Source organism: Talpa europaea, assembly GCF_964194135.1.
Source record: "Talpa europaea genome assembly, chromosome: X".
NCBI lineage: Eukaryota > Metazoa > Chordata > Mammalia > Eulipotyphla > Talpidae > Talpa > Talpa europaea.
In genome coordinates, this window is record NC_140081.1 from 50,192,549 (window position 1) to 50,208,889 (window position 16,341).

Below are 16,341 nucleotides of genomic sequence, written 5' to 3' on the forward strand. Positions count from 1 at the left end.
TGAGGGAACATGGCAGCGAGGAAACACTGCGAGTAAGAGCTCCCATTAAAAAAAAGTTAATAGGGAGGAAAAGTGGCAGGTCCCAGTGAGAACGGGGGCACAGAAGATAAACGGACGACTCTAGCAAACTACCCGAAGAAGAAAGTTGCCACAAAAGAGGACTAGAAGGGAGGAAAGCTCAGAACCCTGCTACCATCCCCCACACACAAAGTCGGCACTCTCTGACCAACAGAAAGGAGGAAAAAAACAAACAAACAAACAAAAACTAAAACAACCAACAAGAACAAACTATGCATCAAGCAGGACTGTGAGTAGAAAGGAACTATTTCAGCCACGACACCCCGTGAACTGGAGCTGTGGAGAACCCTGCAGAATTCGCCGCATGACCTGCTCCAGGTGCCATTAGAGAAAAACAAAGACTCCCAGAGACCTACAAACAGCCCCAGGCCAGCCCGTAAGCTTGTGCAGAAAAGCTGCGTGCTTGAAAAGCAAACGCGGATTGCGGCTGCCCAGGTCCCCATGCCTGTGACCTAGGCTTGCGGGGAGACGTGCGGGGGCCTCACTGAGGTGACTGTCCCTCACTGAGTAATCAGAAACCAGGTGAGCGGACACAGGAGCGGGGTGCAAAAGGCGCCATTTCTGCGGACACTGAACTGGGCTACAGCCCACGACCTGGACCTGAGGGCTTTGGAACTGAGAGCCGGGGCACGAAATTTGGGGCGTGGGTTCCCCACGACGGTGGGGCACAAGGCAGACACAGCACCCCAAAGCTGTTGAGGCTTTCCCCACCACTCCCACTCTGTTCCCCGTCCCACGGGGTGAAAAAAACAGCTCCCCAAGGACACGAGGAGAGATCTCTGGCACCACCCAGCGACCAGAAAAAAAAAATCACCAACACCCCATAGAACAGGGACCTTTCTTCAGTAAAGACTGCTTGAAACCAGCAGAAGGCTCCCTGAGGAGCCAGTGGTGAGCTGGGAAGTTCACCCACACCAGGCCCCTTCTGACCAGCAGTCCAAGCCCAGAGGGGGAGCAGGCACCCATGTCTGGGGCAGACCAGGCACGCAGAAGAGTGTGCCTGAGACTGGGCGCGCAGGGAGTGCGTCCCACATTGCCATTTAAGAACAGGGACATTTCTTCAGTAAACACTGCCTGAACCCAGCAGAAGGCTCCCGGAGGAGCCAGAGGTGGGCTGAGATGTTTGCCCATGCCAGGCCCCTTCTGGCCAGCAGTCTGAGCCCAGAGGGAGAGCGGGAACCCACCACTGGGGCAGACCGGGCGCGCAGGAAGTGCATCCTGCATTGACATTTTAGAACAGGGACATTTCTCCAGTAAACACTGCCTGAACCCAGCAGAAGGCTCCTAGAGGAGCCAGAGGTGGGCTGAGAAGTTTGCCCATGCCAGGCCCCTTCTGGCCAGCAGTCTGAGCCAAGAGGGGGAGCGGGAACCGACCGCTGGGGCAGACCAGGCCCACAGGGAGTGCGTCCCACATCACCATTTTAGAACAGGGACATTACTTCAGTAAAGACTGCCTGAAACCAGCAGAAGGCTTCCGGAGGAGCCAGAGGTGAGCTGGGAAATTTGCCGATGCCGGGCCCCTTCTGGCCTGCAGTCCGAGCCCAGAGAGGGAGCGGGAACCCACCGCCGGGAAAGACCAGGCGCACAAGGGAGTGTGTCCCCACATCGGCATTTTAGAACAGGGACCTTTCTTCAGTAAAGTCTGCTTGAAACCGACAGATGGTTCCCAGAGGAGCCAGAGGGGAGCAGAGAAGTTCACCCAAGAGGCAGGCCAGTCCCAGCAACACAGTGTCCCAATGCATACGGCAAATTAGAAAACAGACAGTAGGGAGTAGAAGAACCACACGCAACCTAGCAACTCCTCAGGAAAAAAGCACACCACAAAAAGAAAACCACCCACCAGATTGCAACGACAGTAACTTGGAAGAACTCTGAGCCTTCCAGAAAGAGCATTTAAAATTGCCATGATTAAAAAACTGACAGAAGTCATAAAGGAAAACAATGATAAGGGAAAAATAAACAATGATCAGAAGAATGACATTGAGTCCCTAAAGAGGGAAGTAAAAGAAATGCAGGAGATCAAAGAATTAATGGAGGCACTAAAGAACTCTGGGAAAAGCAATGAAAGCAGAATAGATGAAATGGAAGAACAAATAAGTACTCTTGAAGACACAGAAATAAAAAGAACCAAAACAGAAAAGGAAAGAGAAGTATGAAGGAAAAAGACCGAAGAAAGACTTCGGGAACCATCTGACTCCATGAGGAAAGGAAATATAAGAGTTATAGGAAAACCAGAAGGAGAGGAGAGAGATGTAGGAATAGAGAAAATATTCAAGGAGATAATTGAAGAGAACTTCCCAAACGTGAAGAAGGAGCTGAAAATTAATATACAAGCAGCAAGAAGAACACCAAACTTCCACGATGAGAGGAAAAATACAGCAAGACACATAATAGTAAAGCTCCCAAGAATCCAGGACAAGGAAAAAATAATGAAGCTGACAAGAGGGAAGAAACAGATAACATACAAAGGAAAGCCAATCAGGCTGACATTAGACTTCTCTGAAGAAACACTACGGGCAAGGAGAGAGTGGAGGGACATAGTCAACAGACTCCAAGTAAACAGATGCTAACCAAGAATACTCTATCCCGCAAAGCTCTCCTTCCTCTATGAAGAAAGAATAAGGGCCTTCCCAGACAAACAGAAACTCTGGAATTTCATTACGACTAAACCCCCACTCCAAAAAATACTACAAGGAGTCCTAAAGCCAGAACCTCAGAGGGATGAATAACAACGAAAGAAGGCCAAAAAAAAAAAAGTCATTAAAAGAATAAATATAATCAAAGGAAAGACAAACACAATAGCAAATGCAGATGCTAACATATCAATATTAACTCTAAATGTAAATGGACTAAACTCTTCAATAAAAAGACACAGAGTCGCAGGCTGGATTAAGAAACAAAACCCAACCTTTTGCTGTCTCCAGGAAACACATTTAGCTACAAAAGATAAAAATAGACTCAAAGTTAAAGGATGGAAAACAATCCTACAAGCAAATGGACCAAAAAAGAAAGCAGGAACAGCTATACTTATATCAGATTAAAACAGATTTCAAATTCAAAAAGATAAAAAGAGACCCCAACGGTCACTACATTATGATCAAGGGGACAACTTCAAGAAGAAATAATACTCATTAACATATATTCAACAAACGAAGGAGCACCAAAATATATCAGACAACTATTGTCATCTCTGAAAACAGACATCAGATAAAACACATATGTAGAGGGAGACTTCAACACTCCACTATCAACAATGGATAGATCAACAAGACAAAAAAATAAGTAAAGACACTAAAGCTCTAAATAAGGACCGAGAGCGATTGGGATTAACAGACATCTATAGAACATTAAACCCAAAAAAACAGAGTACACATTTTTCTCAAGCATCACGGATCATTCTCCAGGATCGATCACATACTGGGACACAAGACAAACATCAACAGATACACCAAGATTGAAATCATACCAACCATTTTTTCTGACCATGAAGGCATCAAACTAGAAATAAACCATAAAAAGAAGGCAAGGAACTCTCCTACTTCATGGAGATTGAAAACCACACTACTGGAAGACCACTGGACTAATGAGGATATCAAAGAAGAAGTTAAAAAATTCTTTGAATTGAATGACAAGGAGGACACCAATTTCCTAAATGTATGAGATGCAGCAAAAGCAGTAATAAGAGGAAAATATATAGCAATAGAGGCTCACATCAAGAAACAACAAAGAACTCAAAGAAACAACCTAACCTCGAAGCTCAAAGATCTAGAAAAAGAACAACAAAAAAAAACCCAAAACCATTAGAAGAAAAGAAATAATAAAAAACAAAGCAGAAATAAATGAAATTGAAACTACAAAAACAATCCAAAAGATCAATGAAACCAAGAGCTGGTTCTTCAAAAAAATCAATAAAATAGACAAACCCCTAGCCAGGCTCACAAAGGAAAAAAGGGAGAAAGCACAAATAAACAGGATCATAAATGAAAGAGGAGAAATCACAATGGACACAGCAGAAATCAAAAGAATAACAGTAACTACTATGAACAGTTATATGGAAACAAGTTCAACAATCTAGAGGAGATGGACAAATTCCTACAACTCTACAATCACTCAAAGCTAGATAAAGAAGAAATACAACACCTAAACAGACCAATTACCAGCAGCGAAATTGAAATGGTAATCAAAAACCTCCCCAAAAACAAAAGCCCATGACCTGATGGATTTACAAATGAATTCTACCAAACATTCAGAGACGAATTAGTGCCTATCCTTCACAAACTCTTCCAAAAAATTGAGAAGGAAGGGACAATACCAAACACATTCTATGAAGCCAACATTACAATAATACCAAAACCGAACAAGGACAACACAAAAAAGGAAAACTACAGGCCAATCTCCCCAATGAACACTGATGCAAAAATCCTCAATAAAATTTTAGCTATCAGAATCCAACAATGTATCCATAAGATAATTCACCACGACCAAGTAGGATTCATGCCAGGGACACAAGGATGGTTCAACACCCGAAAATCAATCATCGTTATCCAACACATCAACAAAAAGAAATATAAAACCATATGATAATATCATAGATGCCGAGAAAGCTTTCGACAAAGTGCAACACCCATTCATGATAAAAGCCCTTGAAATTCTTGGAATACAAGGAACATACCTCAACATCATAAAGGCCATATATGACAAGCCAACAGCCAGTATCATTCTCAATGGCGAAATGCTGAAAGCATTTCCATTAAGATCTGAACAAGACAAGGATGTCCACCCTCACCACTGCTTTTCAATATAATACTGGAAGTCCTAGCCAGAGCAGCAAGAAAAGAGAAAGACATAGAAGGAATCCAAATAGGAAAAGAAGAAGTCAAACTATCACTATTTGCAGATGATATGATAATACACATAGAGAACCCCCAAAACTCCACAGAAAAACTAATTCAACTCATCAGTTCAGTAAAGTGGCAGGATACAAAAATCAACACGCAAAAGTCAGTAGCGTTCCTATACACAAACAATAAATCTGAAGAAGAAGAAATCAGAAAACCATCCCTTTTATTATCAAAACAACAAAAAAAAAATCAAATACTTGGGAATAAATCTAACAAAAGAGGTAAAGGACCTATAGAAATAAAACTATAAAACACTGTTAAAAGAAATAGAAGAAGACACAAAGAAATGGAAAGACATCCCCTGCTCATGGGTTGGAAGAATAAACATTATTAAAATGGCCATCCTACCAAAAGCAATATACAGATTCAATGCTATTCCAATGAAAATTTCAATGTCATTCTTCAAAGAAATAGAACAATTATTGATGAAATTCATATGGAATCACAAAATACCTCAAATAGCCAAAGCTCTCCTGAAAAAACAAGAAGGGAATGGAGGCATCACACGCCCAGACTTCAAACTATACTACAAAGCCATAATCATCAAAACTGCATGGTATTGGAACAAGAACAGACACACAGACCAATGGAATTGAATAGAAAATCCAGAAATAAACCCACAGATTTATGGAGCAAAGTCTATGCATTGGAGCAAAGAAAGTTTCTTCAATAAATGGTGTTGGGAAAACTGGGTGGCCACATGCAAAAGAATGAAGCTTGACCACTACCTCACACCATACACAAAAATCAACTCAAAAGGGATTAAAGAAGTAGACATAAGACCTGAAACCATATAATACATAGAAGGAAATATAGGCGAAACACTACATGATATGCACATCAAAGACATCTTTACAGACACATAACCCAAAGCAGTGATACTACATCAAATAAAAGAGCTTCTGCACAGCAAAAGAGACAATAACCAAAACAAAGAGAAACCCCACCGACTGGGAGAACATTTTTGCACACAACACTAATGATAAAGGACTGGTAACAAAAATTTGCAAAGAGCTGATGAGACTCAACTACAACAAAGAAAATAATCCAGTCAAAAAATGGGCAGAAGAGCTAAAAAGAAACTTCTTTGAAGAGGAAATGCAAATGGCCAACAGGCATATGAAAAAAATGGTCAACATTACTTGTAATCAGGGAAATGCATATCAAAACTACAATGAGATACCATCTTACACCAGTGAGAATGGCACATATTAAAAAAACTAGCAACAACAAATGTTGGCGAGGGTGTGGAGAAAAAGGAACTCTCCTGCACTGTTGGTGGGAGTGCAAACTGGTCCAACCACTATGGAGAGCTGTGTGGAGATTTCTGGACCTACTAAACATAGAGCTTCCATATGATCCAGCAATTCCACTTCCAGGTATTTACCAAAAAGACACAGAAACATCAATTCTAAAGAGCACCTGCACCCCTATGTTTATAACAGCACTGTTTACAATAGCTAAGCTTTGGAAACAACCCAAATGCCCAGAAATAGATGACTGGATCAAGAAGATGTGGTACATATACACCATGAAATATTTACTCAGCATTCAAAAAAAGATAAACACATGCAATTTGCAGCAACATGGATGGCGCTGGAAGGGATCATGCTCAGCGAAATAAGCCAGAAAGAAAAAGAAAAATACTGGATGGTGTCACTCATAGCAGGAATCTAGAAAACTTAAATAAGGGACCAGGAAAATGAATAACTATAAGAAAGTGAAAATCAAAATCAACAAAAAACTATGAACCAGAGACACTCTATGAGGTGTGGGGGGCGGGGCGGGGAGGGATTGCGGTCAAAATAAGGGGGTTGCAATTGTATGGGAAATATAAAAATAAAATTTATCTTACAAAATGTAAATTTAGATTAAAAAAATACAATTGAGGGCCTTCCTTGTTTGCGCAGTGGTTGAGCGCTGGGAATTCAGGCTATCCGCAGCCTCTACAGCGCCAGTTCATTCCCTGGCCGCCAGCGAGGGTCCCACAAAAAAAAAAAAATACAATTGAGGGCCTCAATAGCAGCAAACAAGCAATGGAGAGAATTAATGCGCTCACAAACACAATGTTGGAGAACACATCAATTGAACTATGTAGAGAAAAAATAATTAAAAAATTCAAAATAGTGGGCCTCCCCAGTGGCGCAGCGGTTGAGCACTGGGTTGAGAAGCTTCCCACAGCCTCTGCAGCGCCGGTTCGATCCCTGGCTGCTCCCCGGCCAACGGAGGAGGGTCCCACATGGCGCGCAGATCTCTCCGCTGCCTGCTGCTCCCCTCAGCAGTGTACTTCGTCAGTCTGCCTGCTCTGCTCCCCGCTCTGGCGCTGGTGATTTCTCTCACCCTCCCGCACTTCTGATTGTACCCAGTGCTTGTATAAATAAATAAATAAATCTTTAAAAAAATTCAAAATAGTGTAAGAGCCCTCTGGGACAACTTAAAAAGAAATAACATACATACCATGGAAGTCTTAGAAGGAGAAGAGATAGGCATAGAGAAATCATTCAAAGAAATAATTCCTGAAAAAATTACTGAAAACCATTTAAATTTGGGAAATAAACCAGACACTGTGATCCAAAAGATCCAAATAAAATAAAACCAAAACCAGACAAACACACACTAGGGCACTGTAGGGGCAGGAAAGGCCAGAGCAGGTTTTCTATGATCTGAGCAGATGGGGTAAGAAAAAAAGAGTCCTGGAGATCTCAGGGGCTTTTTAGCCTTTTTTTGGGATTTACCTGATACACAGCAGGTTCTCCGGCATTCTCTCATGGCCTTTCCTTCTCTGCTCCTTTCGCTCTTTCGTTCTCTTCTGCTCTCTTCTCTCCTGGCGTCCCTGTGACGCCGTCCTTATAAGCTCAGTCTCTCAGCCCAGGTCTACCCACTTAGCATGCCCACACCCCACTCCAGGTGCCTGCCATCAGGCAAGCATTCAGGACCGCAGAGATCCATCATCAATCCTAATGTTGGGAGGGCAGAAAAGCCTGATACTTTTTTCCCTTACCCTACAGGCACATTAAAATAAACCTGCTGAGAATCAACAATAGGAGAACATATTTAAAACATCAAGGTAACCTATAAGGAACATCAATCAAAGTATCAGTGGACTTTTTAGTAAAAACATTAAGGAATGAAGAGGCTGGAAGGAGTTATTTAAAGCACGTAAAGAAAAAAGGCTTCCAGCCCAGAATCCTTTACCCAGCAAGATTGACATTCAAGACAGAAGGAAGAGTAAGGAGCTTCAATGAAAAACAAAAAGTAAAAGAATTTATTTTCTGGATTTAAAAGAGCCAAGTTGCACATGAAAGAAATCCAAAAGGGATTATTACGAAGCAACAGAACAGCAAATATCAAGGCAACACATACCTAAATCACTTAACATGGTGGAAGAAAGTAGCAATGTGGCCCATCAGAATCCTCAGAGACCACAGTGTCCAATGGGTCACACAAATAGCCCATTATATACTAACATCAAACAAAAAAATATTAGGAATGACACATAAGACAATGAAATTATAACTTAAACAAAACAGGAAACCCTCAAAAAATAAAAATGACAAACCAAAAGAAGAAAATACAAAATGGCAATGAGCACTTCTGTCTCAATAATCACTTTAAACTTTCATGGCCTGAGCTCACCAGTCAAAAGATGTAGAGTGGCTTAATGGATTTCAAAACATGGCCAATCTTCTGCTATTTACAATAAATTCACCTTACCAGCAAAGACAAACATAGATTTAAAGTCTGGAAGACAGTTATATAAGCAAAGGGCAACAAAAAAACAACAACAACAACAACAAAAAAAAAAAAAAAAACAGGAAAAACTACACTTTACACTTGATCTTAGCCAAAAGGCCCAGAAGTCATGGGGAACAACTGCACTTTAATCTGACAAAGTAAACTTATAATTAAGAATGGCAATAAGAGATGGAGAAGGACACTATATTATGATTAAGGGTTTAATGCAATAAGAAGATATAACACTCACAAATATATAAACCCCGAATTTTAAGGAATCGAGATACATTAGACAATCATAGAAATAAAAAGATATTAATAACAACACAATAATACTAGAGGACTTTAGTACACCACTTACCACAATGGACAGATCAGCAAGACAAAAATAGATAAGGAAGCAATAACCTTTAATGAGAAGTTAGGTCAAATAGGTCTAAGAGACATCTAGAAAACACCCCAAAATCAGAGCATGCACACTTTTTTCAAGTGCAAATGGAACATTTTCAAGAATAGTCCATATCTTGGAACACAAGTCAACTGTCAATAAAATGACAAAGATCAAAATTATACTTAATACAGTATGTGACCACAAAATGAGGAAAAAGAGTCTTTTTAATAAATGATGCTAGGGTAGTTGGAAAGCCACACATATAAAAGTGGACCAATACATAAAATACATAGAAGAAAACATAGGTGGTATGTTCCATGATATTATTGATAGATATTTTCAGTGATTCAACCCCTGTGGCAAGGAAATTAAAAACAAAAATGAACAATTGTGGTTTTTCAAGTTAAAAAGCTGCTATACAGCAAAAAAAATTCAAGATGACTTAATAGACACCATACTGAATGGGAAAAATACTTACATAATATACAATTGATAAGGTATTAATATACAAAATATTGATACATAAAAAAATTCATGGGCAGCAGATATGAACAGACAATTCACTAAAGAAGATATCCAGAAGGGCAAAAGGCATGAGAAAATGTTCATTGTCACCCCTAATACAGAGGCAGATTAAAACTATAATGAGATACCATCTGTGACCCATTAGAATGGTACATGTTAAAAATACTTCCAACAAAAAGTGTCAGAGAGGATGTAAAGAATGAAATCTATTAAACTGTTGATGGGAATGTAAATTGGTGCCACCATTATGGAAAACAATCTGGATTTACCTGCTGCATACTACAGCCAAACTTCAACTTGCTACTTCAAAGCACGGTCTAGCATCAACACCTTTCAGTGGGAATAAGTACCTACCTTGACCCAATAGGTATTAACCAGAACTTCTTTTTATCTCCAAACACCTGTTGGATATTTTTGATGAAGCCAAGATTGAACCCATTTTTCTCTGGGCCACTTGTAAACACTGGAGTACAGAAGGCCTCTAGGGAAAGAGAAGGGGAAGAAAAGATGAAGAAAAAGGAACAAATTTCAGGACTATCATAATTTTACAGTTCTCTATGAATGTGACTTGGTTCTATAATATCTATTTGCTGTGGTAGCATAGGTTTCTCTCAGTTATTGCTAATTATTTAGTCAAAATGAGTATAATACTTCATGCAAAGTAATATTAAATACAGAGAATTGGAACTTTTTCAAAAAAAGGTAGAAGAAATATTACAGTAAAAATAATTGAGTAGTCATGGGGGTGGCTTGTATTTTATATTGATGAATGTAAGCAATGAGAAAACAAATTTAATATCACTTTATTTGAATCTAAGTGGCAATAATAGCCAAATGATCTCCACTGTGAGAGCAGGGACCAAAGTAATGACACAAAGAGATGATAATAACATGGATTTGGTTTAGAAATATTTCAGTAAAGACGGTGTTCACAACGAAACCTATAAAATAAGGACATTTTATTCCAGGTAAAATGTCAATGGGTGAAGTATAATCACCTCAAAGATTATGAGGAATTGGAGCATGTTAATGCACATTATTTTAGATACACATTTATCCCATTAAGCCAACACTTTCACTGTTGGATGCTGGCTCTATATCGTCATTTCCCATTTGTTCTTTGTTTTCAGACTCTGTTATCATGAAGCTTTATTATTTTTCTACTTTGCAGCTGATCTCTAAACCAAATGTGCTAATCAATCACCCTAGCAACAAAGTGCTACATCTACATGGTTTACAAAATGAGTGAAAACATTATCTTAGCTGATAGCATTACTAGTAAATAAGCTCCAAAATTATAGTAGCTTTTGCATTAACCTTTCCTCAAATCTATCTTAGCTACACATTCAACATTTGGACACTTTCTCCTCACTCCTCATGCACTGATTTGTAAACAATGTAAAATTCATTTCACAAAGATGAGCAATTGTATTGGAATCCATCAGAAATATAGTTCTCCTAATAACAGCCTATAGAGTAACAGAGAAAAAAAAATTCATTTCTTGTGCTCATTTTTTAGAGACGTACTAATTCATTGTGCTTATCTTTCTCATAGTTCCTACACAACTCCTTAATGATTGTAGATACTTAACAATTTGTTGATTTGCTTCCTTGTGTGAATACCTTTTAGGAATCTTTTAGAGTTATAAATCTGGGGAGCTACAGCCCCATATGAACTATAAAGAACAACGGTTATTTTTGGTTTGGGGTGAGGTTTCACTCACTAATACTCTCCTTAGTCTGTAAGTTTTCATTCACTATGGCACTCTAGTTTGGTAAAATGTCATAGTTGTCAGTTTGGAGAAAATGGATGTCACTGCAGCTAAAACACTACACTGGAAATTTTTTCTTCTTTGAGAACAATCTGTGGTCACTGTGATATATAATGATGTATTTTTCTTAGTCTTAATATCAAGACTTACCTAAGGTAGTTTTGTTTCTGCTGACAAGCCAACAATGGTAACCAAAGAGAATCACAAGGCTGACAAAAAACATGCAGGCCACAAAGAGGAGAAAAAGGACATGGAATTTAGAGCGAACACTGGGCAATTCCCCCTAGAAAATTAATAAACAGAAACAAAAGATTAAAGTGGTAAGGCTTGTCTAGTTTTTATCTATACGTTAGCACTTTTTTCATATGCATAAAATGTCTAGCTGTAATTTAAAAATATATTTTCACAAAATCTATTTTTAATAAAACAGTTCTTTCTGTTGATAAGTATACCTCATTATAGACATGCCTTCAGTCCACAAAGCCTATAATGGATCCTTAAGTGTAGTTCAGTGTAAAATAGAATATATAATGTACCAATTAGAAAAGGGTATTGTGAAAAGGGTATGCTCAGATCATAAATGGCATGCTATATCTTAAATTTGTGCTCCATTTAGTTTACAAATGAATTATTGGTACAGGTGATACTAATGAGCCTCCTATGGTTCACCCTTTTTGTCTCAAAGTAGGCCATCCTAGAACACTTCATGTCATTTTTTCTTGGATGCATGTATATTGAAATATATGTAGGAAGTCAAAACAGGCAGACTTTTCAAATGCTCTACCTATAAACTATGACCGATTTTAAAGCTACTGCAAAGTTTTGTGTAGTTGTTTGATAATTGGAGTAGAATGTGCCAGTATATTACATCTTGTGAAACAGGTGTTTACATGGTAAAATTAAGCAGGATTTCAAAGGCCTTTGGAGAAGTAGGTGGGTAAAGATTTTTATAATTAGCCAGGATACCTTATTTTCCATATTTTGTCAGCTTTTTTTGGTTGTTATTGAAGTACATTATTTTATATCCTTGCCAGTGTTTTTATAGTGTATGTTTTTTCCCACCAGCTTATTTTTTACAAGCAGCCCTTGAAAAGAAAGAATTTTCTAAAATTCTTTAGCATCCAGAGCATGAGGCATTTTGTCTTCTGAAGAGAATTTTAGCAGACATTTTAATTTTGGAGTGAGCAGTTGAGAAAATGACTTTTGTTTTGGTGGGATGAACTGCTTTGAAATATTTCCAAATGTTCTTGAGTAATAAAATGAAAGATGTTACCTGACTGAAGTGGACCTTCATAATAGGAAAATTATCTATTTGGGGTAGAAGGAGAAAGTTAGGGCTTGAAAATACTAAGCAAATTCAGATAGTACAGATCATTTTCTTAGAGATTTTAAATTCATTTTGATATTAGGAAACATTGGGAATTTTCAGAGTGCATATGTTTAAAACATGAAGATAAAGGGAAGTAAGCCAGTCAGATGCTTTCAGCTGAGGGGTAGTTGGGTGAAATTTGCTTGAGGGGCAAGTGCCTCAAGAAGAATCTACACAGGATATCAACCTTCAGGAACTTTTATCTGAAGTGCCCCGTTTTTTTTGTAGTGGTGTTTGCTTGGCTGGGTTTTTACTTTCATAATCTCTTTTTTGTGTGCGTTTTAGTTTATAGAGCTCACATTTATTTCACTTATCTTTCATGTTTAAATTGGCAATAGGCTCTAGCTGGTCTGCCTGAGACCCTCTGAGTGCTAACCCTAGCCCCCTACTCAGCCCTTTTTATTCTCCAACAAGATGAAAGAAACTATCATGAACCAGTAGAAACTTGCCAAACTGCAGGCACAAGTGTGCACTTGTGAGAAAGGAACTCCCTCAGAGAAAGAAGGCGCTTCATAGAACACCTACAGCAGATGATAAAAAAACTTCAGTTCTCCGAAAGAAATTGGGGTAAACAATATCCCTGGTATTCAGGAGGTAAATATGTTCCCAAACCAAGGAACACTGTTCCTTGGTTTAACAACCTTTAACAACTTAAAATTCAGGCATCTTTGGCAGCCAACACTTTCACCATTAGAGGCCATGCTGACATAAAGCAGCTGACAGAAATGCTACTCAGCCCCTTAAACCAGCTTGGTGCAGACTAGTTTAAGGAGAGACTGGTTGAAGCTCTGCCCAAACAATCTGTGGACAGAAAGGCACCACTAGCTACTGGAGAGGAGGAAGATGATGAAGTACCGAATTTTGTAGAGAATTTTGATGGGGCTTCCAAGGATAAGCCCACTTTTGATGAAAATAAAAGTTGAAGTTATTGGAAGCTGCTATTTTATATTATGACAACTTTTTATGTAAAATTTTGTTCATGAATCTGATAAAATCTAGATCTAGAATATTTTTATGCCTGTGCCCCTTGGACACTGCAGCTCTTTTCAGTTTTTGCTTATACACAATTCATTCTTTGCAACTAATTAAGCTGAAAAAACCTAAGGTTAACAAAGTTCTTCGCATAGTTACAAAAATAAATTTGCAATAGAAAATACTGGGCAAAAAGGAAAGATACAATGTCAGTTCACATCCTGGGTAGCTGAGCTGGATGTCTCCTTCCCCCCAATTACTCTTACAGAACTCTCTGTCAAAGCATATCTACCCTATTTTCTCTCGATAAAGTCCTGAATATTTATTTTTCTTAGAAGAGGGTTGTAAAGTCCAGGAATGGACACAGTGCAGGTTTTCTGATCCAGCAGACCGGGTAAAGGAGGAGTCAGAGTTCTCAGTGGCTTTTTGCAGGTCTTTTATTGGGGTTCACCAGGCATATGGCAGGCAGGAGTGCTGGGGGGCCGGGAGGCTGGCAGTCCTCCCAGCCCCCAACAAATCTTCACTCTAGCTGGGCTCTCTGGCGTTCTCTCTGCTTCTGCTTCTCTTGCTTCTCTCTCAGCTTCTCTTTCGGCTTCTACTGGCGTCCCCGTGACGCCGCCCTTCAAAGCACAGTCTCAGCCCAGGTGAATCCCATCTACCTAGGCTCACACCCTATTCCAGGTGCCCGCCATCATTCAGGACTTCAAGGATCCATCATCTATCCTGATGGCGGGAGGGCAGAAAAGCCTGACATTTTTCCTTACCCTACAAGAGTGATGGCCTGATGTTCAAAATTACTGTCTCAGGAGAAAATCAAGCTAAATTATTTAAAGCAATGACACCAGAAACAATTCATAGGAATGAGAGAATAATACCATTATCTTGTTTCTAAAATAAAACACAACCTCTGTGAGGAGAGCCACGGTTCCAGTATGGGAGGTGTACTTACTATCTTTTTTGTAAGGCAAAGATCAATTTCTTATCAAAGTAGCTACTCCTTAAATTAATACTGAGTCATGATCTGATGGTCTTCTTAATTATTTATTCCAAAGGATCCAGAGCTTCCCCATCGTAGGACCATAAAGGGGAGTAGAATATGGTATATGTCTAAGATCACAGGCTTAGGCTTAGAGTCAAACTTTTCTGTTTGAGGCCTGACTTTGAAGCTTAAAAGCTGGTGATCCTAATCAAGTCACTTAACTACTTGAGTCTCAGTTTTATCATCTTTAACGATACCAATAATTTCTGCTTTGCCTACTTTACAAGGTTGTGGTGGGGATAATAAATATGAAAGTGCTTTGAAACTGTCAAGAATCATACAAATGGAGGTTGCTGCACAGCTTATCTCCTTGATACATGGATTTAAAAACACCTGGCAGTGTTTACTTTCATTTTAAGAGGAGACTTAATTCAAACTAAGAAAGGCATCTTTAAATCATGCCAAAGTTCTCTTTGGAAGGACTGCAAGGAAGCATTTCTCTGAATTATTAATGCCCTTTTCATTATGTGGGCAAGCCAAGACAGGTTTCCTCATGGCTCATCTGTCAGGCATGAACTAGTCTATTGTGGAGAAAGTAGGAGGAAATAGGAAAAGGATGTTCACCCGAGATTGTTGTGAATGCTCACGTTTCTGATGATTAATTCATAACCAAGTATCATCTTTTAAAAGTGAAAAGAGCTTACAGAACCAGGCTGCCATTGTGATGTTTGATTATTGGCAATGGCAAAATGTGTGAAATGCAACACTTTACTATTACTTTACAAAGTAATAGGTGGTTCTTAAATAATAGCCTACTGTGTCAAGGACCAAGTAAGGTCTGTAGTGAAGACCAAGGCTGACATTTTTCCTGATGAATTGGATACAGTAGATTTTCTTTACCTTCAGGAAGTTCAGTGTGTGAATGGAAAACCAAACAGGTCATGGAAACCTGCGCAATAGAAAATAGACCCTGTGCTGTGGAAAAGGGCCAAGGAGAAGTGATGACAAAATGGTGAATGTAAGGTCAGGAATGGACGCTGTGCAGGTCCTCTGATCCCATGCAGACCGGGTCAAGGAGGAGTCAAGAGTCCTCAGTAGTTTTGCAGGTTTTCTATTTGGGGTTCACCAGGCATATGGCAGGCAGGGGTGCTGGCTGGGGGGCTGGGAGGCTGGCAGGCCTCCCAGCCCCCAGCAAGTCTTCACTCCATCTAGGCTCTCTAGCGTTCGTTCTGCTGCTTCTCGGCTTCTTTTTCGGCTTCTACTGCTGCTACTGGCGTCCCCGTGACGCCGCCCTTAAAAGCACAGTCTTAGCTCAGCTGAATCCCATCTACCTATGCCCACACCCTATTCCAGGTGCCCGCCATCAGGCATGCATTCAGGACAAGGATCCATCATCTATCCTGATGGCGGAAGGGCAGAAAAGCCTGACATTTTCTTTACCCTACAGTGAAGCATTTTGTACTTGGTGAAAATTTATTACAAAAACTTCATGTATGAATTGAAGATTTTGACAGCCATTATACAATTCTTTATTCTTAAATTTATTAAATATCTGAATTGATGGAGCAAGTTGAAGGGAGAATGGAAAGCACATATCACTGTAATTTTCTACACTACTT

General features: G+C 39.5%; 1 protein-coding gene and 1 pseudogene across 3 annotated transcripts in view; one reads left to right on the plus strand and one right to left on the minus strand.

Annotated features, from left to right (window-relative positions):
* Positions 1 to 16,341, minus strand: part of ZDHHC15 (zDHHC palmitoyltransferase 15) — a gene marked incomplete at both ends in the record, with an annotated part of 101,142 nt that overhangs the window by 11,768 nt on the left and 73,033 nt on the right. For both annotated transcript variants that reach the window (XM_084259246.1, XM_084259245.1), the window contains 2 exons: positions 9,985 to 10,111; positions 11,553 to 11,685. In XM_084259246.1, the coding sequence (XP_084115372.1) occupies positions 9,985 to 10,111; positions 11,553 to 11,685 (260 nt within the window). The remainder of the gene's footprint in view (positions 1 to 9,984; positions 10,112 to 11,552; positions 11,686 to 16,341) is intronic.
* On the plus strand, positions 13,186 to 13,694 carry LOC311186942 (transcription factor BTF3-like; annotated as a pseudogene). Its single transcript has one exon. The product of its transcript is annotated as a transcription factor BTF3-like (transcript).